The sequence below is a fragment of the Archocentrus centrarchus genome, chromosome 9 (assembly GCF_007364275.1).
Source record: "Archocentrus centrarchus isolate MPI-CPG fArcCen1 chromosome 9, fArcCen1, whole genome shotgun sequence".
NCBI lineage: Eukaryota > Metazoa > Chordata > Actinopteri > Cichliformes > Cichlidae > Archocentrus > Archocentrus centrarchus.
The window spans coordinates 26,355,883-26,377,555 of NC_044354.1; the positions used below are offsets into that span (position 1 = coordinate 26,355,883).

The 21,673-nt window shown below is 41.4% G+C and overlaps 1 protein-coding gene across 1 annotated transcript in view; it reads left to right on the forward strand.

Annotated features, from left to right (window-relative positions):
• Window positions 1-4,583: 4,583 nt before the first annotated feature.
• The window catches only part of gcn1 (GCN1 activator of EIF2AK4), a 30,394-nt gene continuing 13,304 nt past the window's right edge, over window positions 4,584-21,673 (forward strand). Inside the window, exons 1-35 of the mRNA XM_030738416.1 lie at window positions 4,584-4,637; window positions 7,059-7,161; window positions 7,255-7,318; window positions 7,416-7,547; window positions 8,403-8,511; window positions 9,463-9,561; window positions 10,291-10,425; window positions 10,513-10,690; window positions 10,773-10,847; window positions 10,955-11,083; window positions 11,171-11,221; window positions 11,310-11,408; window positions 11,525-11,698; window positions 11,781-11,933; window positions 12,031-12,123; window positions 12,205-12,280; window positions 14,110-14,269; window positions 14,439-14,628; window positions 14,740-14,864; window positions 15,374-15,552; window positions 15,648-15,741; window positions 15,851-15,964; window positions 16,060-16,258; window positions 16,350-16,502; window positions 17,537-17,718; window positions 18,544-18,624; window positions 18,816-18,959; window positions 19,387-19,511; window positions 19,838-20,027; window positions 20,124-20,194; window positions 20,344-20,509; window positions 20,600-20,794; window positions 20,886-21,132; window positions 21,245-21,366; window positions 21,538-21,652. Coding sequence (XP_030594276.1) covers window positions 4,620-4,637; window positions 7,059-7,161; window positions 7,255-7,318; window positions 7,416-7,547; window positions 8,403-8,511; window positions 9,463-9,561; window positions 10,291-10,425; window positions 10,513-10,690; window positions 10,773-10,847; window positions 10,955-11,083; window positions 11,171-11,221; window positions 11,310-11,408; window positions 11,525-11,698; window positions 11,781-11,933; window positions 12,031-12,123; window positions 12,205-12,280; window positions 14,110-14,269; window positions 14,439-14,628; window positions 14,740-14,864; window positions 15,374-15,552; window positions 15,648-15,741; window positions 15,851-15,964; window positions 16,060-16,258; window positions 16,350-16,502; window positions 17,537-17,718; window positions 18,544-18,624; window positions 18,816-18,959; window positions 19,387-19,511; window positions 19,838-20,027; window positions 20,124-20,194; window positions 20,344-20,509; window positions 20,600-20,794; window positions 20,886-21,132; window positions 21,245-21,366; window positions 21,538-21,652 — 4,540 coding nt within the window. The 5' untranslated portion in view covers window positions 4,584-4,619. The remainder of the gene's footprint in view (window positions 4,638-7,058; window positions 7,162-7,254; window positions 7,319-7,415; window positions 7,548-8,402; window positions 8,512-9,462; window positions 9,562-10,290; window positions 10,426-10,512; window positions 10,691-10,772; window positions 10,848-10,954; window positions 11,084-11,170; window positions 11,222-11,309; window positions 11,409-11,524; window positions 11,699-11,780; window positions 11,934-12,030; window positions 12,124-12,204; window positions 12,281-14,109; window positions 14,270-14,438; window positions 14,629-14,739; window positions 14,865-15,373; window positions 15,553-15,647; window positions 15,742-15,850; window positions 15,965-16,059; window positions 16,259-16,349; window positions 16,503-17,536; window positions 17,719-18,543; window positions 18,625-18,815; window positions 18,960-19,386; window positions 19,512-19,837; window positions 20,028-20,123; window positions 20,195-20,343; window positions 20,510-20,599; window positions 20,795-20,885; window positions 21,133-21,244; window positions 21,367-21,537; window positions 21,653-21,673) is intronic.

Here is a 21,673-nt window from a genome sequence, read left to right on the forward strand (position 1 = left end):
GATTTAATGAATGTGTAATAGTCTACATGACATGGGTCATATTCAGCTAGAATAAATATTGAGTCCATCCAAAGCACAAATACAATAATATTTCTCACTTCTGTTTTGTGTTTGTGTCTATGCATGCAGATAGGTTTGGATTTGTCCCCACAGCGGCTGAAGATGTGTTTGAAATTTCTGCTGCCACAACCAGTACTCCTGTCATTTCCATCCATCCATTTTCTTCCACTTGTCCAAATCAGGATCATGGCGGAGCTGGAGCCTATCCATCTGGAGGGGTACGTCGTGTACAAGTTGGCAGCTTGCTGCAGGGCTAACACAGAGGAGACTAACTGCAATGTCTTTGGACTGTGGCAGAAAAACCCGGAGTACCCGGAGAAAACCCACACAGACACGGGAGACCATGCAAACTCCACGCCACACTGTGCCACTTCTGTTGTATAAATAAATCTAGTCTGTAGAACTTACAGCAGAATAAAAGGTGTCATTAAAGCAGTGTGTTTTATAGCTTCCTGGGTCGTCTGTTTGCCGGTGAACTCCTCCTACATGATTAGGATCTGAGCAGGTCAAACTTGGCACAGAGGTACATCTTGGGGCCCTTGAAGGTTCTAATCTATATCAGGTATTACAACTTCATCACGTTGCCAAGCAACCACCTACAACATCTGGAGCTTTATTTTTTGCATCTACAACCCCTATAAAAGCATTTAGCATTTTAATTTCACAGCAATAACATTTAATTTATATCATAACATTTCATTTATGTATGATAATTACCATGTTGCCTAGTAACCACATAACAACAGACTAAAATCACAGACCAAACAATACTAAAGCACGGCCATGTACTAGTGAGATAAATACAAGGATCATTTCTGAACTGTGGATCATGCAAATGTATTCTACTGTTGTCCCACAGTAAAAATATGGAGTTTGAATGAGCAGAATAGATTCTCTTTACCTTAGACTAACTTTTTTCAATTTAATTTTGGACACACGTAAATAACAGATGAGGACAGAATTATTTGCCCTCCTATGATTTTTCCTATGATTTCCCAAGCACTGTTAAACAGAACAAGGAATTTTTACACAGTTTTTCCAAATCATTTTGAAAAAGTATTATTTTGGATGCTTCTTCTTTGGCTCCTCCAGATTTGATGGTCCTCTGGAATGGATCGTGGTTTTCAGTTCACCCCACAGATTTTCATTGGGATTCAAGTCAGGGCTTTGTGCAGGCCAGTCATTAACATTCACTTTGGCCATCTAGCCAAACATAAGCAGCGTATCTGTGTCCAAAGAGCTCTAGTTTCATCTCATCTCACCAAAGGATGCACTTCCAGTATGCACAGTCTTTCTAGGATGTCCTTAGCATACTGCAGTTTGCTTGAAGCTGTCTCTTCTGCAGAAGTGGAGTTTTTCTTGGTCTGCAGCCTCGCAGTACGTTCCTGTGCAGGGTTCTAGTGACTGTCTTCTTTGAGACTATAGTTCGTGGCTTGGATAATTCATTCACTGGTGCCTTGGCAGTTGTTCTGGGGTCTTTAGCCAGGTTTCTTACTAGTTTCTGTTCCAGAGTCTTTGAAATCTTTCTCTTCCTACCTCTGCCAGGCCTGTTCTGTACTGTGTGACTCTCTTTGAATTTCTTGATGATCCTTCTTACTCCAGTTCTTGACACTTGGAAATGCTGTGATAACTTTGTGTATCCATTTCATGCTTTGTCAACATCAGCAATTATTTTCCTCAAGTCTAAACTGATTTCTTTTGTTTTTGGCACGATGTTTTCTCAACTGACAGCTCAAACTCTTGCTGGAGTTTTTAATACTGTGTGTAAACTGGAAGACAACCCTCAGTTTGAACTTGATTTTACATCTTTGAGCATTACAAAGTTAACATGCATCATTGCACAGCCGTGGTTTGTGCTATGGCTCAGTAAAAAGGTCAGTTTTTCAGGAGGTCAGCAATATTGACTCTGGTATTTTTATTTCTGAAATAATTCTGTTATTGTGTGCAAACAGAAATCATAGAGGGGCTAAAACGTCTGTCCTCATCTTTATAATAAATGTTTCTTCTGGATCCTCATTTTTGCTTGTCTTTTATTATAAAACCCAAACAGATTTCAGTATCAACATACCCTCTTTTATAAATGATGACATATATGCACATATACATGTTTCCTTACACTAGATCTTGATAGTATAAATATTTCTTTCGTCACTTTATATGGAACATCATGAACAGACTTTCAGTTGGTGGACTTCAATTTTTGCCTAGTTTGAGACTCCATTCTGTAAAAGAAAAGATAAGATAAGATAATCCTTTATTTGTCCCACACTGTGGGAAATTTACGGTGTTGCAAAGAGCAAAGGGTCAGTAGAACACTCAGTACAAAAGCAAGAATAAATAATACATCAAATCTGAGAGGGAAAAATACTAAAATACTCTACAACAAAAATCTTTAAACATTTATATACATTTAGTAAAATTAATGATTATTATTGCAGTTTAGTTATGTGAAATAAGTAAAAGAGTAAACTGTCTGCTGTGGGTCAGTGCTGGTTGTAGAGTCTGACAGCAGCAGGAAGGAAGGACCTATGATGGCGCTCTCTTGCACACTTCGGGATGAAGCTGTCGCTCACTGAAGGACCTGCCCAGTGCTGCCACAGTCCCATGCATGAGGTGGGAGTTATTCCCCAGTATGGATGCTACTAAATCTACTCTGGCCTTTTTTGTACAGTGCCACAGTATTGTCAGTCCAGTCCCAATTTGTTATTATGTGAACACCCATGTATTTGTAAGAGCCCACTCGCTCAATATGTGTTCACTCAATGTTCACTGATAGAGGGGGATGTCTGCTCCTGCAGAAGTCCACCATCAGTTCTTGTCTTCCCCGCATTAATCTGGAGGTGATTGCTCAAACACCAATCCACAAAGTCTGAGATCAGTCCTCTGTACTCGCTATCCTCATCGTTTGTGATAAGGCCGACAATCGCAGAGTCATCTGAGAACTTCTGGAGATGACATGACTGTGAGCTGTACCTGAAGTCAGCAGTGTACAGGGTGAAAAGGAATGGAGCCAGGACTGTTCCTTGAGGGGCTCCTGTGCTGCTGACCACCGTATTGGACACACAATCCCAAGCCCTCACATACTGTGGTCCGTTGGTAAGGCAGTCCAGGATCTTTGACAAGTGACAACCGACTCCAACTTATTCCAGCTTGTTCCTCAGAAGACTCGGCAGAATGGTATTGAAAACACTGGAGAAATAAAAATAGGGGATTCTTACAGCGCTCCCCGGCTTCTCCTAACCTCTCCAGCGTCTTCATCAGAGGTGAAGTCAGTGACACTGGTCTGCTGTTTTGGTCCTTCGGATGCTGAGTTTTAGGCACAGGTACCACACAAGATGTTTTCACAAAAAAAAATTAAATAACAGTCAAATGACATATAAAGAAAAAGTCCAATAACATGAAATATGTAAACATAATGAGGAATAATAGCAATAAAAATCTGTATAACTTAATTGGAGGCCACATCAAATCATGTGAGCATTTGTCACTTTGTTGTTTGTCATATGCATAAAATGATTCTACCAAAAAACTTAAAAACAGCCTTTATGATTTTACATTATGTTCATGAAATTTACCAAATACAAATGTTAAAGAATTTCCAGTCTTTCCAGTCTTGCCATTAAAAAATATATATTAATTAATTAAAGAAAAAAAACAGGTGAGAAGGGGCAGCGACAAATTAAAATGCAGCAGAAAACGTTTTATGGAAATAAAAATGGGTACATTTTCAAATGGCTCTCCCTTGTGTAGGTCTCTGAGAACTTCAGTTGTTAGTCTTATGTGGGGCAAAGATGTGAATTTAACTCAACCTCTCAGCTGGCAGAAACTTAGTCATATGAAGTTTTAAGTGTTTTTGAAAATACTGCAGTAATGAGTTCTTAAATGGTTTTAGGAGTTCAAAGCTGTCTGAGATAATTTAAAAATCCAATTAAAAAGAAAAAGTACAACATTATTTAGGATTGTACTTATTCACTTGGCAAGCAAAAAGTTGATGGTTCAATTCCACAGGGCGACAAGAATCTTTAGGGAAACTCGCTGTGGCGACCCCTACTGACCTTCTTTTCAGACTAAGGAGTGGGTGCGTAGTTGCACGATAATAACCTGAGGGCATCGGGGTAAAGGCGGAGATCAGCGTCAGGTAGAGAAGCTGATCTAACATGAAATGCAGGAATGGACGTTTTCTATTGTAAAGCAAGGAGGACGGAGTGTGGCGCATTCACAGGACCTCGTACATGACAGTTTGTATTTGTTCATTTTGTAATAAAAGGGATGAAAATGTTTTACATCTACTTTGGATCTGTGTCAGTAGCATAACATGTACGTGTTTTATTTACATATATATATAATATTTTCACTTAAGGTCACAGTTTGTTGAGATTCAGGCCACTAAAAAATTACGTATTTGAATGACGTCTGACAGCCTGGTTGGCAGAATGCTTTGAAAAGCGAACCTGGTTGGATATCCAATTTCCCAATGTCTGGAATGCAGCAAAAACCTACGTAGCAGCTTTGACCCGGAAGTGACACCAACAAGTTCTTCCTGCATCAAGACCGGCAAGATGGCGGCGGACACGCAGGTTTGTGTGGCAGGCTTTTATTATGTCTTCTTAGAACAGCTGCTGCGTGAGGTAGAAACGAAGACGGCGCTGTCTTTAGGTCGCTTTTAAAACAGCGTGTTTGGGTGTCCGTCAGGAAACTCGGGAAGTCGACAGCAGCTGACTAGCAGACTGTTAGCTCAGGGCTGCGTCGCTGCAGCTGTATTAGACGAGGCCAGGCGGAGGAGCGGGGGGGGCCGGCTCAACCTCTGTTCTCACTGCCTGCAGACCGGCTCGCAGTCTCTGTGACGGACAAAGGTTCAAACAGAGTCGCGGTGCCGCTTGTGCTCAGCAATCATGACGCCGTGGGGATGAAAGTATAAGGCTACCGTCCAAGAAACTCTGAAAAGACACGAGGCTTTGGTTCATTGTTCAAAAACAGGCGATTGAAGGCCAGTAAAATGGTAGAAGGATGTGAAAGCAAGAGGAAAATGGCCTTAAGGTATTATCTAGTATCTATGGGTATTCCTACTTGCTAGATAGACCTTTATTTCTTAGACATGGTAGAAACTATTTCTGTCAGAAGTGCTGCTCACCTTCAGTCAAACATCAGATGGACAACATGTTTGGAAACAGGCCCGCACTCAACCACTGAATCCACAGGATTTTAACATCTTGAGGGACTAAACACAAACACTGCCCGTAGTGTTCGTTATCACAACACAACTCTGTCCAGTCCACTCTTTGACTCCCCCTCCTCACTCCCTTTGATCTTCAGGGTGGAGAGACCTGGCTGTCATGGTGTAAATGCTGTGAAACCTGGTTGTGTGGCTAGGTCAGAACCAGGACTGCAGTGATTCATCGAATTACTCAATTATAAAAATTCCTCGATGCGAATGTTTTGCTTCAGTGATTCATTTAATTCATGACTCTGTAGAGCTCACCATGGAAGCGCGAGTGTTTCACCCACATTGATTAAAAACAGACCTGTCATAGAAACGTATCTGGGAGCACGCCTGTAAATAAAGTTTTCTCAACAAGACTGATAACACAAGAGCAGCAATGATGCTGTCATAGTTTAACGTGGAGTCTGTCTGCACACACGGAGCAAAGAAGCAGAGCCATTACCGAGATGCTGAGTTCAGGTGGGGTGAAAGAAAATGTTTTTCTAGTGTCCAAAAACAGACCTGGGGCTATTAGGTTGGACACTGAATTATTATTAACATGCACACCATCAGAACGTCTGTTTTCTGCAGCAGGAAACATTGCATCAAAGCACAGGACAAACCTCAGCTCACGCTCTCCTTTAAAGGCATACAACCACACATACTCATTCACTTAAACATGCAGACAAACACACATGCACACACAAGAAGACACACCAAATCTACTTCATCCAGGAGCGCAACACTGTCAGTACTTTTTTTCTGTGTCTCCTACTAATGTAAGAAAGCCTTCCAGGAAGACAGAGTAAAGACTATTTTATTTTACACCTTATTTTAGGTTGTATGTATACCTGTTCAAAAAACTTTAATTTTCATACAGCACATAAACACAATGAAAGGGTTTAGTTCTTTTGGCAGATGTTGTTGCAGTTAAACTATTAAAACATTACAGGTTCTAAAATGGAAACCAATGAGCAGTTCATTTTAAAAGACTTGTTTTTTTCTCTTTTTAATATTTACTATTGCTCAATAATAAGACAAAAGTATTTCTTATCCTATTAATCAAATAATCGATTAAATAATTGATAGAAAGCTCAATTTCTAAAATAATTGATAGCTGCAACCCTAGTCAGAACTGCTCAAATTAACTCAAGACTTTTCTCCAACATTTTCTCCTTCATGTACACTGAAAGGTGCAGGGAGTCCCTGCACTGGGGTTATGTTTCATCATTGGGATCAACCCCTCAAAGTATTTGCCATAGTAAATGCAGACTGGCTCCTGCCCAAAAAAATCTGAAAATTGTAACTTTTTGGTTTAAAAAACTCGGGAAACTAAAGAAACATCGGCGTCTGTCAACGTATGCAACGAGCATGCTGATTGTCTGTTTCTGACTTCATGCGAACACTGCAACCACTCAGATAATCTAACCCAGACTGGCGTTGGGTATTGTCGGGGATGCTTGACAATCATCTGTCCCCTACATGTTACAGTATGTATTCAGAGATACTGGAAAACAGGCTGAAGATGATGATTTGCTGTGTTTTTTGTCTGACTGGGACCACTGATGGATTTTTCATTCAAATAATGAAACTTTTTCTGAATAATGAAATATTTGGGCGGGAGCAGTTTAGATATGTGGGTAGTGGATGGTGATCTTTGATTCCTTAGAGATTACTGTCAGGGAAATACCAAATACTCTTATGAAGCCTGTTCTCAGATGTGATCATAAACCGTATCTATTTTGTTCTTAGGCAAGACTGCTGCCATTTTTCCTTCTAAATGTGTGTGTTACTTCAGGTTTCAGACACACTGAAGAAGTTTGCAGTGAAGGTGACAACAGCCAGTGTGAAAGAGCGCAAGGAGATATTCGGAGACCTGAAACAGTGTATACAGGGCAAAGGTGAGGGCTTATGTCTTATTTCAACCTTTCCACTGTTAGATTGCAGTCAGTTCTTCCATGAACAATAACAGCTTGTCATATTCTTTGATTTAGAGTTACCAGAGCCTGCCATTAGAGGACTATGCAAGCTCTTCTGCCTCACTCCACACAGATATCGGTGGGTTTATGAAATTATCTGTAGCAATGAAGGTATACCTTTGCACAAAGTTGTTATCAGTATTTTAAACCCTTTGTATCCTGTGTGCGCCCCTCAGGGATGCTGCATCACGCAGAGAGCTGCTCTCCGTTATCGCCCAGCTGGCTGAGAGTCAGCCTGACATACTGGTAACCAGCCTCCTCCATTGCCTGCTCAACAGTGGAGTCATCAGCAAATCTGGAGAGCCCAGGTAATGGCCTGAACTTCAGGGTGCAGCTTTTTAGCTTTAAAGTTTACAGATGCTCCCCCTTAATAGATTTTTGCCTTTACAGACTTAACAGAACAGATGCAGAACAGTCATAAATGTCTTTAATCAGTGGACAGCTTTCCAAGTCCAGAGGTTTTATGAAGACACAGCTTTCTTTTCATATGCTTGAGTCCTTATCTTGTTGAAATGTGAGAAAAGAAAGAAAAAAAGTTTCCTTCAGGATCGTGCTGTATTTTCCTGCATCCATCATTCCCTTTATGTTGACTGGTCTCACTGTCACAAAACAACAGCCCTACAGCATTCTGCTGCCAAGGCCATGTTTGACTGTAGGTATTGATATCAATGCCGTTACTCTCAGGCTGTGTGATTTCTTTCCATACTGCCGTTGGGAACTTCTGTCACCTCTCAGCAAGAAGGTTGTGGGTTCCAGTGTGCTTACTGGCTGTGCGCTTTCTGTGTGGAGTTTGCCTGCATGGGTTCTCTTCTGGCTTCGACCGCAGACCAAAGACACATGTTTGGTTAAGTGGTGATTCTAAATTGGCTGCAGGTGTGAGTAGTGTTCTGTCTGTGCCAACTCTTACCCTGAGCAGCTGGGATAGACCCCTGACCCTGAATTGGTTATGTGATTAAAAAAAAAAACAAATGTATGGACTTTACCATGCTGTTGTTTTTCTCCAAGGTTCCCCCATCTTCATTGATATCTGGAAAACTTGAAGGGATCTTAAATTTTTCTGAGTGCACTCTAGTTCATTTTATTTTAATAAGAGTACCTTCTGTGTCTTTTATCCTTCTTCTGTTTCCATATCATCCTTGTTGTTTACTTTATTGTATTTGCAGTAAAGGCACAGGATCTGCCGCCTTCATTGGCCTGTCTTGGACCTGCCTTTTAGTGCCCAGTGTTTTTTCTGCCCCAGAGAAAAGAGAAGGGCCAACCTGGAAGAAAATGGTCAGTGAAAGAGGTTTTGCTTTTGTCTCTTTATGACGAATGGCATCATTCAGAGAAAGAATGTTTGTCACTCATAGGCTCATTGGGTTTGTTGTCAGCTGAAATGGCTAATGGAATTAGGACATTTTTGTGAGCAGGATTTGCCCACATCAGACCAGGATCCTGTTCCAGAGCTCATGTTCAACAAACTTTGAGTTTAAAATCAGAAACTTTGAGTTTCCTGTTCCAGAATAGCTGATTCAAGTTCAATCAACTCTGAGTCTGTTCACCTTGAGTTTAGGAAAGAAAGACATCATCAGTGCAGCTCCAATACCAAGTTTCAGCATGGCAATGGGTTTAAAAAAAACAAACAAAAAAACACATCGGCATGGACTGTGATAGACACATAATTCTCATTATGCAAGCATAATGAAATTAAGGCAATACTCTCTCACATGGTGCATCAGAAAAAACTTAAATAGGATAAATATACCGACAAAAATATAAATACAATATATAAACACTAAGAACTGACATGTATCAAAAGTTTACAGTTTAAGAGCTGTACACACATCTACACATACGCATACCCATACACACACAAACACACACATATATTTACAAATATCTACATACATACCCAACATAAACTGCCAATTTATTCGTTCCTCTGACAGGAAATGAATTGGAGTGCCAGACAGGTGGATCGGGTGCAGCAGGAGGGGAGGGGTCAGAGAGAAACTCCGAGTTTATCGATGAAAACCTGCCAGCGAGCAGGTTTAGTTCACAGTCTGTTACCATGGTAACTGATTCAGAGTTGATGTTAACGCTCTCTGGAACAAAAAACCTGGAGTTTCCCTCAGCTCAGAGATAACAGCCTCAGAGTTGTTAGCTAAACCTGCTTCCTGGAATCGGGCGAAGGTTTTATTTGAATGTTGGTGTCACCTCTGGTTATTTTGCCCTGTCTGTCAGGTGGAGGTTCAGAGCCTTCTTGTGGCTGAGGTGTTGGGTGGAGCCAAGGCCACAGCTAAGAAGTCAAGCCTCAAGAATCTGAGTCACCTGTGGGAGGAGGTGAGTTGGAACACACTTGTAGTACAGCACACACTTGCATCTTACCGAAAGGATCTGACTTGCTTTTCTTCCACATCCACTTTCAATCACTTCATTTAAAGGTGCAGTGCATTATTATTCCAGATGATTGTCTGGTTCTACCTGTGTACTGCTCAAGTCTTTTACATGATGGTAGCTACATGTCTTTAACACTGTTGCAGAAAGCTGGCCATTTCTTACCCCATATTCAGAATGATATTTAGACTATCTTACTGTTTGCATTAAATAGTAAATTTCAGTAACTCTAATTCAATAACAGAGAAATACCAGCTGTGAAAATCTGGGCTGCTACAGGTGTTTAGAATAACAATTTGATAGTGAAGCTGATACTGAGTTTTTCTTTCAGTTTTATTTAGTTTTTGTTGTTTGCTCTGTTGTTCCACGGAAACAAAGAAGTCTTCTTAATAAAAAAGAACTGACCTGATTTTTTTTCATTTAAGCTTTTGGTTGCACTTTTTAAAAAATACTTAGTCACCACAGATTATAACATTGATATCAGTATTCTGATATATCAGCCAGCAACATGTCATTGCCTGTTACAGAACCAGCTACATTAACTTTTCAGCACATGTTGTTCATACTTTTATTTCAAGAAAGGGAAGGAAGGTGTCCACATGACACCACTCATCTGTAAGCTGAGCACAGCTGTAATACACACAGAAATTTCTGACCATCATGTCTCTTTTCCAGAATCCCGGGATGGTCGATCAGTACATCAGCACCCTGTTGACTCTGGAGCAGAGCCCTACGACTCTGGCTTTGCTGGGGGTGTGTCTCGACTTCTGCTCTGCTCAAAAGGACAACTCTACCATAGGGAAACACAGGGTAGGTGTTTTTTATTTCTTTTCACTTTTTGATGGTTCGTTCCTATGTCTTTTTTCTACCCTGATGGTGTTTTTCTGCCCTTTTCAGAGTGCCCTGCTGGACCTGTACGTAAAATCAGTCCTCATGAGCAAGACGAAACCACAACAGCACATTTTGGACAAAAGCGCCTCCTTACTGCGTCACGTGTCTCACTCTGAGTTCAAGGAGATGCTGCTTCCCTCTCTGCAGAAGACAATGCTCCGCAGCCCAGAGAACGCCATGCAGAGTGAGCTTTTGGTCATGGTGCTTAATGCTCACCTGTTTGGGGCTCATGCAGCAAAGTAAAATAATCTTTGGTGTCTTTGCAGCTGTTTCCTGCCTGCTGTCTGCTGTAACGATCGACCTCAGTCAGTATGCCATGGATATTGGAAAAGCGCTTGCAAGTAAGGCCTCATCTGGTGCTCTTTATTTCTTCTGTAACATGATTTTAAAGCATTCGCTCAGCCTTCGTGATGCTACGCTTTAGCAATTGTTGTGCTTTGTGTTGCAGGCCAGCTGAAAGCTAATAATGCCCAGCTGATGGAGGGAGCAGTCCAGGCTATGCAGAACTTGGCTCAGCAGTGCAGCGACCCCACAGCTGTGCAGGATATTGTCACACATCTCTTCAAGATACTCGGAGGTGAACTGTCTTCCAGTTAATCTGGAACACTGACTTGATTTTTGTATTTGACTTTGTTGAGCTGAAGCAGAACTGTGGTGGTTGCAGGTTCTGAAGGAAAGCTCACAGTTGTTGCCCAAAAGATGAGCGTGTTGTCAGGTAAGCAGCCTTTCAAACACTTTATATTTATGAACCCGACTGTTATACATGAGAAAAGAAAGGCAGACATTCATTATAAATGTTGTAGGAATTGCCAGCTGTGCCCATCATGCCGTGTCAGGAGCCTCCAACCAGACTCTGAGCTCTGCAGTCACTGTGATGTTCATCCCCTATTTACAACAAGAAGGTAGCGCACTTCTTCCTCATGTTCCTCTTATAGTCCTGGATCTTTGTGAGCTCAAAATACAAAGCCACTCAGTAACTTGTTTTATTCTAGTTTTGACTTTTCTTCCTTTTGTTTAGTCCATGAGGGCACCTTGGTGCATGCGGTGTCTGTACTCTCCCAGTGGAGCAGCCGCCTCACGGTGGAAGTTCCCGTCGCTCTGCTGGATTGGTTCAAGAAGGCGTTTACCCTGAAGACCTCCACCTCTCTGGTTCGACATGCCTACCTTCAAGCCATGCTGGGGGCCTTCAAAGGTCAGTCAGACACAGGAAGCTCTCAGACATCTCAAGTGTGTGGCTTAAATGAAGTCAAACCTTTATTTGTCCTGCTGTCCAGGTGACACTCTGGCCCAAGCCTCAGAGCTCATACCCTTGCTGCTCCAGACAGTTGAGAAGGCTGCGGCACAGAACTCCCAGCATGCTCTGCTTGCAGAAGGTGTGGCAGCGTCTGTTCTTTTGAGTCGATTGGCTCTCTTGGAGACACACACAGGTGAGGTTTTTGTTCCAACAGCTGCTTTTTGTCACTTATGGAGCCTTCAAGAGAACTCGAGAATAGGAGGTCACAGAAGGTGTTTTTGTCCCTGCAGAGACTAAATTCACCAGCTTTTGGAACCTGATCTTGGATGAGAAGAAGCCATTATTCACGACAGAGAAGTTCCTCTCCCAGGGCAGTGAAGAAAGTAAGAGCATTTTAATGTGCTGTGTTATACAGTTTTAAATTGCTTATGAGTGGTTAAAAAATGTCTCGTTTCTGTCTCTAGCTCTGCTCACAGTGCTGCTGCTCTGTGAACGGCTGTTTTTGGATCATGCCCACAGGCTGAACACCAGCAAAACACAGTGAGTCTCTTTGATTGTTTTTGTTTTCAACATGTTCTCAATTATATTTATATATATATATATATATATATATATATATATATATATATATATATATATATATATATATATATATATATATATATATAAAAAAATAAATAAATTTACTCTGTATCACTGATTAATGGGGCTTAAGTTAAAATTAGAGTTGAGTATCTTTTCTTTAGGGCTGATACAGATGGGGGAAAAAAGATCGAATGAAAGCTTTAAATAAAGGCTTTTGACAATAGCAATTATTAGCAAGATATGGGTATATGGTGTTTGTGCTCGAAATATAACTATATTAACTTTGGATACTGCTTTATCTGATGGGAAATGAAATATTGTACGTATTCCTGTGGTGTAAATATCATACGGGGGCAGTCTTTTCCCTGTATGAACAAGCCTAAATGATTGTGCTGATGGAAAAAGTCCTTAAATGCAGTACATGATACCTGTAGATTGTTTTGTTTGCTGTTATTTATTCCCTTGAGCCCACTGAAACAAACAAATCTTAAGAAAAAAACAACAATTTTAAAGCTTTTCATGATGATATCTTTGAATATTTAAACAATACAAAGGTGATCAAAACAACAGATAAACACCGGTCTAAATGTTTAAAGTGTTTAAAGTGTTAAATGTTTAAAGTGAGACATTTTATTATCTTATAAAAAATATTTGCTAATTTTGCAAGTCTCAAATAATTTGGGATAGGGCAACAAAAGGCTGGAAAAATAAGTGGTACTAAAAAATAACCGGAGGAACATTTTACAGTGATGCAGTTTCCTGGCAACAGGTCAGAAACATCATGGGTATAAACAGACGTCTGAGAGTCAGTTTCTCAGTAGTAAACATGGGCAGAGGTTCACCAATCTTCAAAAACACGACATCTACAAATTGTGGAACAATTTCAGAATAATATTCCTCAATGTAAAAGTGTGAAGACTTTGAATATCTCATCATCTACAGTACATAATATCATCAAAAGATGATGTTTTATACTGTGCCAAACAAAGTATCATCTTGCTGTTTGCTGTGCCACCTACAAATGCAGGTTAATGCTCCTTCATGCAAAGAAGAAGCCGTGTGTGAACATGATCCAGAAACGCTGCCATCTTCTCCGGGCCAAAGGTCATTTAAAATGGACTGAGGCAAAGAGGAAAAACTGTTCTGTGGTCAGATAAATCAAAATGTGAAATTCTTTTTGGAGAACATGGACGCCACATCTTTAGACACCACTGTGGACTAAAGATATACACAGTGGTAAACATGGCTTCTTTTTTTTTTTTTTTGAGACGCATTGATGCCATCAAATTCAGAATTACCTTGTTTGTCTCGAGAAATAATAAAATGGAGAATTCAGAAAATTTAATGTTTGAATTCAATTGTTTTTATATAGTACAAGGTCACAATAATAATAAGGTACTTCTTATAGTAAGGTAAAGCCTTTAGAGAATTAGAGAGAGAGAAAATACCAACAATCAGGTCATCCGCTATGAGCAGCCCTCGGCTACAGTAGGGAGGAGGAGACCTCCAGCAGAACCAGTGGGGCATTTGCAGTAACTGGTTGGGGATGAGGGGAGGGCGGAAATAGGCGCATAGAAAAATCATGAACAGCAAACAGGACTTTGTGCAGTGTGCCCTCTGTTTGCAGTGGGATGGAGGCTGGGACATTTCAACTTAAAAGCCATCTAATGTTGATTTTATGTGGAAAACATGCAGGTTGCATGATTTTTACAGGTTTGTTTGCCTTCCTTTAATCCCATATTACTTTAATGACGTCCGTCCCCTTGTGTGCCCGTGCTCTGTAGGATGTATCATCAGGCCACAGTTGCAACTCTGTTGTCTCGGAGCTGGCGTGTGAGGAAGAGAGCACAGCAGACAATCAGGAAGCTTCTCTCCTCTTTGGGTGGATCCAGTCTTGCTCATGGCCTTCTTGGAGAACTCCGGGTGATCGTCAACAAACACAAAGTACAGACTGATTTATCATTTCCAGCCACTGTACATGTAGTGATAGACATTGTTAAGTTACGCTTTACGGTTTTCTAGCCTCCAGGGCCAGCTGCTGACTCTCTTTCTGTCATTCTTTTTGAACAATCACTTAATTGCCTCTTAGTGATCATACACTGTAAACTTACAGGTTTTACCTCAGGATGTCCTGGTGTCAGAGTCTGGAGAGCTGACTGAGCTGGGCCGCAGCTACGTGCCCCCTCGTGTCCTGTTGGATGCTCTGTGTGTTGTTTGCTCCTCTGCCAGCCAGTGGGGGGATCCTGCTGAAGCAGAGAACTTGGCAATGGAGACCCTCATAGTTTCTCATCATCCATCTATAGGTACAAGAAAACAGCTGTTGTCAAGGTTTTGATTGTTTGATAACCCTGGGGTTTGCTGCTGCAGTGCTTTGGTGTTTGAGATGTATTTCACTCCATGTATATCTTTTTCAGTGGAAGCTCGCCGTGGCCTCTGGCCCGTTCTCCTCTCCTCCATGAAATTAAAAGCTGAAGAGTTTATAGAAAAGAACCTGGAGGCTATTTTGCCACAGCTGCTGGAAGTCAATGCTGACAACCAGGTTTGAAAGTCATACACCTCCATGTTTTATATTTCTAGATGTGTTCAAACAGATATATGTAGCCACGTTTGTGGGAAGAACTGAAAAAATGGCAACAAACGAGAGTGAAATAGCCTGATGTACCTTATAGATACAAGAAAGGAGATGTTTTACATGATAACGAAGTGTCTTATGAATATGCACCTCTTTATATAATTGAGTTTACAAATTTACATATTGGTCTGCATCTAAAAAGGAGTCTTTCTTAGCCCTTTTTAAAATGGCAGTAGTCAGATTAAATGCAATAAAATGAGCTTAAAGGCTACAAAAAGCAACTAAGATAAATTACGTTATTTCATTTTAAATGTTCACGTAAGTCTGGCCATCAACATCACTGAAAGTTATCTTAAAATGGTCTTGTGATGTCTTTGACGTGCTTACACTTTTAGACTCCCTCGTTACATCTTAAGTGTTGAATAAGGTCTTTGGAATATTTAGTCATTTTTATTTTATTTTTTCTCTCTCCTCAGGCCGTCAGAAATGCAGTGGGCTCCCTCTCCAGCCTCTCACCCAATAAGCTGTTGCCAAGGGTGATGACATACATTACTGAAGGGCTTTCCAAATCCCCACTGCTTCAGGTCACCAGGGAGGAGTATGCCATTATGTTAACACCTGAGGGAGAACTGTATGACAAGAGCATTATCCAGAGGTAAATGCACAGCTTCATCTACCTGCTGCTGAACTCAGAGCTTTATCTGCGGGACATTCATTCACTCCTGTTTCCACTCTGTTAACCTGCTGCAGTGCCCAGAAGGAAAACACTAAGAAAGTAAACATGAAGAGAGAGAACAAGGCATACTCGTACAAGGAACAGATCATTGAACTGGAGTTACAGGAGGTAGATTGGAATTATCAGGGTTTTTTTTCATTTGGGGGGGGGGGGGGGGGGGTGCTTTAGGGATTTTACTGTCGGAAACTAAATTTAAACTAATTTTTTGATGTGACAGGAGCTAAAGAAGAAGAAAGGCATCAAAGAGGAGATCCAACTAACCAGCAAACAGAAGGAAATGATGCAAGTCCAGCTGGAAAAAGAGTCTGCTACTCGCAGAAGGCTTCAAGAGGTAAGGAGCTCTAAAGTGTAAGTCCACTAAATCAGATTATTAAAACAGAACGCTCTAAGTGTGACATTTTAAAATTCTTGTTTTGCTGTTTCCAGCTGGATGTGGAGCTGCAGAGTGTAGTGGGGCTACTGGAAGCCATCCTGATAGAGAGTCCTGCTCAGATCACCAGGGAGCTCCCTGCTGTCCTCCAGGTCCTAATGCCCCTGCTGCAATCCCCACTGGCTGCTCCATGCATCCAGCAGGTCTTCTTGGATATTGGAGTGTGCCTCATGCCCAAGAATCTTCACCATCTGGGTACAAAGTCTGTCTTAGTGTAGTTTTAATACACACAATTTCATCTCAGTTTAAAATCATTGTTTTTTTTTTTTTTATCTCTCCCCTGCAGCTGTACTTGTAGGTCATGTGACTTTACGGTTGCTGAAGCCTGAGTGTGACCTGGATAAGGCCTGGGAACAAGAGGACCTGGATACAGCTGCTCACCGTACCGTGCTGCAGCTGCACAATCACACCGTCCCACAGAGAGAGGGCAAGACTGCCGGTGAGTACGTAATAGGAAACGTCATCAGCCATCCTATTCACCAAGTGAAACAACACAATTTATTTGAAACCTACTGTTTATAACAATGAGTCAATAAATCTGTCATGCTTGAAATAATACCACACCAACAATAACAATTATCATATCTTAAAAGATTAGAATAAAATCCAAAGAACACAAATAAAAACTGGAAAATGAAGCAAAACATGTCACAATGAAGATAAGGACAATGTAACTGCTTAATATGATGAATATTAGACTATATAATATATCAATTTCCTTCATCCTCCAAGAACTGCCTGCATCCTCTCGCGAGACGAGGTCGGGCTTTGTCGTGCACCTGTAGAGTCTGTGCGCCCCTCCATGAATATGTGGAAAGTTTTCCCAGAAGAGTTCCAGCTGTTCCAGCTGTAAAGCAGGGGTGTCAAACTCAATCCCAGAACGGGCCAAAATTGAAAACACGGTCGTAAGTCACGGGCCAAAGGGAATTAATCTTTATTGAACTCTCAAAAACTGAACAGATTTTAATCAGTAGTATGAATTTGAATGGCCATAATACAGCAACTTTTTCCTTAACACATTAAATAAAATATATTATTTTTCTTCAAAAATAACAGCAGAAAAAATAAGAACATTTCAAGCTGAATTAAAATTTTTTTTTATTATAAATATAACTTTTTTTGGCCACAGTGGCTTTTATTGGAAGTGGAGGCAGACAGGAAATGGAGGAAAGATACAGGGGAAGACACGCGGGCAAACTGGTGACAGGCCAGCAACGTGGCATATACATGTGGTCACCCGCTCCACCACTGAGCCACCCAGGCACCCGCTGAATTTCTTTTTTGATGTGATATCAGAAAAAGTCCAGAAACAGGAAACAAAACAAGCTACTTAGTTTTCTCTCTTATTCCATTTCTTTCTTACTTTCTATAAAGTTTGATTTAGGAGGGAGAATGTTATGGGGTTGTTTTTCTGTGTTGGCACACTGACCTCTTATGTGTTTTTATATTTTTTTATATTTTTTTTTTCCTCAGATGTGGCTCCACTGTCTGCTCCTGCCTTTTCCTTCTGCTTCCCTCTCCTCAACGCTACACTCAGGGAGTCTTCAGGCAGCACTGAGGAGAAGGAGAACATAATGACCAGAGCGCTGCAAGTCATTAACGAACACTCTCAGCTTCGGGCTGACACAAACTGTGATGACATGATCATAGATGAGGTACAGACAAATGGCTTTATTGTATTTTGTGCGTGTTGTCTGTGATCTGCACAGATGAGTATACAACTCCAGTATTTACTGCAGATGATGAGATATTGAAAGTCTTTTATGTTGAGGAACATTATTTTGAAAGTGTTCCACAATTTTAGATGCCATTTTTGCAGATTGGTGAACCCCTGCCCACATTTACTTCTGAGAAACTGCCTTGCTTTTTATCCCCAGTCATGTTACTGACCTGTTGCCAGTTAACCTCATTAGCTGTGAAATGTTCCTCCAGCTGTCTCTTTTTAGTACCTCTTCCATGTTGCTGCCATCAAATTCAAAATAAGCTGATATTGTTTCACGAAATAGTAAAATGAAATGTCTTATTTAAAAATTTTGATACATTTTTCTGTTAATTGTGACTATAATTTGAGATTGAGATTTGCAAATTATTTAATTCTGTTTTTATTTACACTTTACACAGAATCCCAACTTTTTGGGAACTAGAGTTGTATAATTTATGCTTCTGTAAACTGTCTTAACGTAAGGTACTGTGTAAACACCTTGAGCCACTCCTCATTTCTTTATATATAGCAAAATGCCTAAAGATATAATTTAAAATAGATTCTTGACTGTTATGTAAGGACGCAACACTGTTTTTCCCTCTGAGTTAGGTACTTTGTTTATGCTTGAACGATTCATTGGTTCAACAAACAAAACAAAAAAAGAGAAAATCTGTCTCTTTGGGATATAAAGAAATGAGGGGCGGCTCAAGACTTTTGCACAATATGGAGAATGTTTCCATTTACTTCATAGTTTCTAATTGTTGTTTTGTTGTCATAGAACGGCCCAGAGCTGCTTCCACGTGTCAACATGCTGCTGCTGCTGACCAGAATTATTTCCACTGCAACACCGAGACTCCAGGTAAATGTCAGAGTTTGTGTATCAAAGCATTTATCTTTGACCAGAATAAATATGATTTTTAGATGCTTCCTAATGCTTTAGTGCTTCAGTCAAGTCGTTCTCAATGTTGCACTTTTTTTTTTTTTTTAATCTCTGCTCCAGAATTATTGTTTAGCTCCACGATGTGAGACTTTGCACACTTTGTGTTTCAGGTGTTGGCTTCTCAGTGCCTGACAGCTCTGTGTGCCAGTGCTGGAGGAGGAGAGGGCTGCACTGTAGCAGAGCAGCCAGAGATAGACGTCCTACTCAATGCCCTGCTTTCACCCTGCTTCTCTGTCCGGGACGCTGCCCTCAGGGTGAGCCTGGGATCACGTCATTTTGATATTTGCTGAAGGTTGGCCTGTCCCACAGAACCAGTCAACAGCTGAACTCCAAACAGGGAAAGCCACTCTTTTTGGTGGTGTTGTTCTGTTATTTCACCACTTAACTACCAAATTTGTGTTTTCTAACTTGTACAGCCAATGTGCACAACCCCATTTCCATATCCAGCCCCACTGCCGTGTAAAGTGTTAATAGAATACAATGATTTAAAAGACATTTATATTCTCTGCTTTTTAATGATAGCACCCAGGAAACATAGCATACATGTTGTTTAACATGCATGCTAATTTTGAATTTTAAGCCAGCCATGTTTCATAAAGATGTGTTACATTTCCAGCAGCACACTAAGATTTCAGTTTTCCTCCAGTGTGTAGATATTAATGTGTAGTTCTTTGTTTTCAGGGGCTGTTAGAGATGGAGTTTGCCCTGCCTACAGACTGCACAGAGGCCAGCGGGATGAGTTTGCTACGCAGGCTTTGGGTTGCCAGGTTTGATGTTGAAGAGGAAGGACGGGCCCTGGCTGAAAAGTATGTAATACAAACATTTTGTGCTCACCACCTCCTGACACTGGTCAGATCATTTTTGACTGAAATTGAATGTTTCTAGACTTTTATTAAATCTTTTCCAGGTCATCAACCTGTTTATTCCTTAATGTTCCCACTCTCTTTCATTCTCACTGTGACACCATTCTGCTGTAACATTGTTTGAATAATTTACATTTTAACCATTCTGGTATTTATGTGCCATTCAGCACATCATGAAAATGGCATTTATTTTTTTTCCACTGTGAAGGAGAAACAGTGTTGTAAATTCACCAGTTGAACCAGTTTCTTGGGTTGTTTTTCATCCTCAGGCTCTGGGAGTCTCTGGGTTTGGAGTTGGTCCCCGAGCTGTGCTCACTGCTGATCGGAGACGTCACTCACCACGAGGAAGCCATCCGCTCCGCTGCAGCTGAGGCTCTGTCGAGTGCCGTGTCCCAGTATAGAGACCAGTCTGCCACAGTGCTTGGCCAGCTCACTGAGCTTTACCATCAGAAACTCTATGTAAGAACATGTCCCACCCACAGATTTACATAGATTCTAATTACTGCAGGAATTTTAGCCTCGGCAACCAAAACATTTTTTTTTTTCCTCTTAAAGAGACCACCTCCTGTGCTGGATGCTCTGGGCAGAGTCATCTCTGAAGCTCCACCTGACCAGTGGGAGGCCAGGTAATTAAGTCAGTCTGGTAGAATTAAAACAAGATGCAGAAACATCAGGACTGTGTCTGTCGAGAATGGGTGGGATTCTCTTCCTATTTTTACAGCGAGTATTTCTGTGGCTGAATCCACTGTTTCTTCTTGTGCACTAATTGTTTCAGGTGTGGCATTGCTCTGGCTCTGAACAAGCTGTCTCAGTACCTGGATGAATCTCAGGTCACCCCTCTCTTCCTTTTCTTCGTTCCTGATGCTCTAAACGATCGCCACACTGATGTGCGGCGCTGCATGCTGGACGCTGCCCTCTCAGCTCTCAACACACACGGAAAGGTAACGCTCAGTTCTTCTTCTTTTTTTTTTTCTCAGGCAACTATCCTTTATGTCCTTCACAGCATCTTATGTGCCTGCTTTATGTGTCAGGATAACGTGAGCTCCCTGCTGCCAGTGTTTGAGGAGTTCCTGAAGAACGCCCCACAAGATGCCAGCTACGACTCTGTCCGTCAGAGCGTAGTTATTCTCATGGGTTCCTTGGCCAAACATCTGGACAAAAATGACCCCAAGGTCAAACCCATTGTAGCCAAGCTTATTACTGCTCTCTCAACACCTTCGCAGCAGGTAAAGAGCTCATTTGTCTCCCTTTCTACCCACTCAGCCTATACTACTCAGTTTCACCACATTATCTTGTTTGGTTTGTCATTCCTCATAGGTCCAGGAGTCTGTTGCCAGCTGTTTGCCTCCTTTGGTCCCTGCCATCAAGGAGGATGCTGCAGGGATTGTTAAAAACCTGCTCCAGCTGCTGCTCGAGAGCGACAAATACGCAGAGAGGAAAGGTGCAGCGTACGGGCTGGCTGGATTGGTCAAAGGACTCGGGATCCTGGCACTTAAACAGCAGGACATCATGACCACACTAACTGATGCAATCCAGGACAAGAAAAACTTCAGACGGAGGGAAGGTCAGTAAAGAGTGTTCAGTCATTGAACTATCTGGCTTTGATTCATCCTCATTATACCTACCAAATGCCACCTCACTGGCACATCTCAGAGCATTTTTTGGGTCTCTTGCAGGGGCGCTGTTTGCCTTTGAGATGCTGTGTAACATGTTGGGAAAACTGTTTGAGCCCTACGTGGTCCATGTGCTGCCACACCTCCTGCTTTGTTTTGGTGATGGAAACCAGTATGTTAGAGAGGTGAGCAGGTCATACTGATGTCTCGACATCTTCCTGTCAATTGTTAGAGATTTTTCAAATATCCTCAAGTGCCTTGAAATGATGCTGGGTTTGTGTAACATGTGATCGGCCTTTGGTTTAGTAGAATTTTTTTTTTGAACATATTACCTACCTGCTTACTTGTCATCCCAGGCTGCAGATGACTGTGCCAAGGCTGTGATGAGAAACCTGAGTGCCCATGGGGTGAAGCTAGTCCTGCCATCCCTGCTGGTGGCGCTGGAGGAGGAGTCTTGGAGGACTAAAGCAGGTAAAGAACATCTTCAATCAC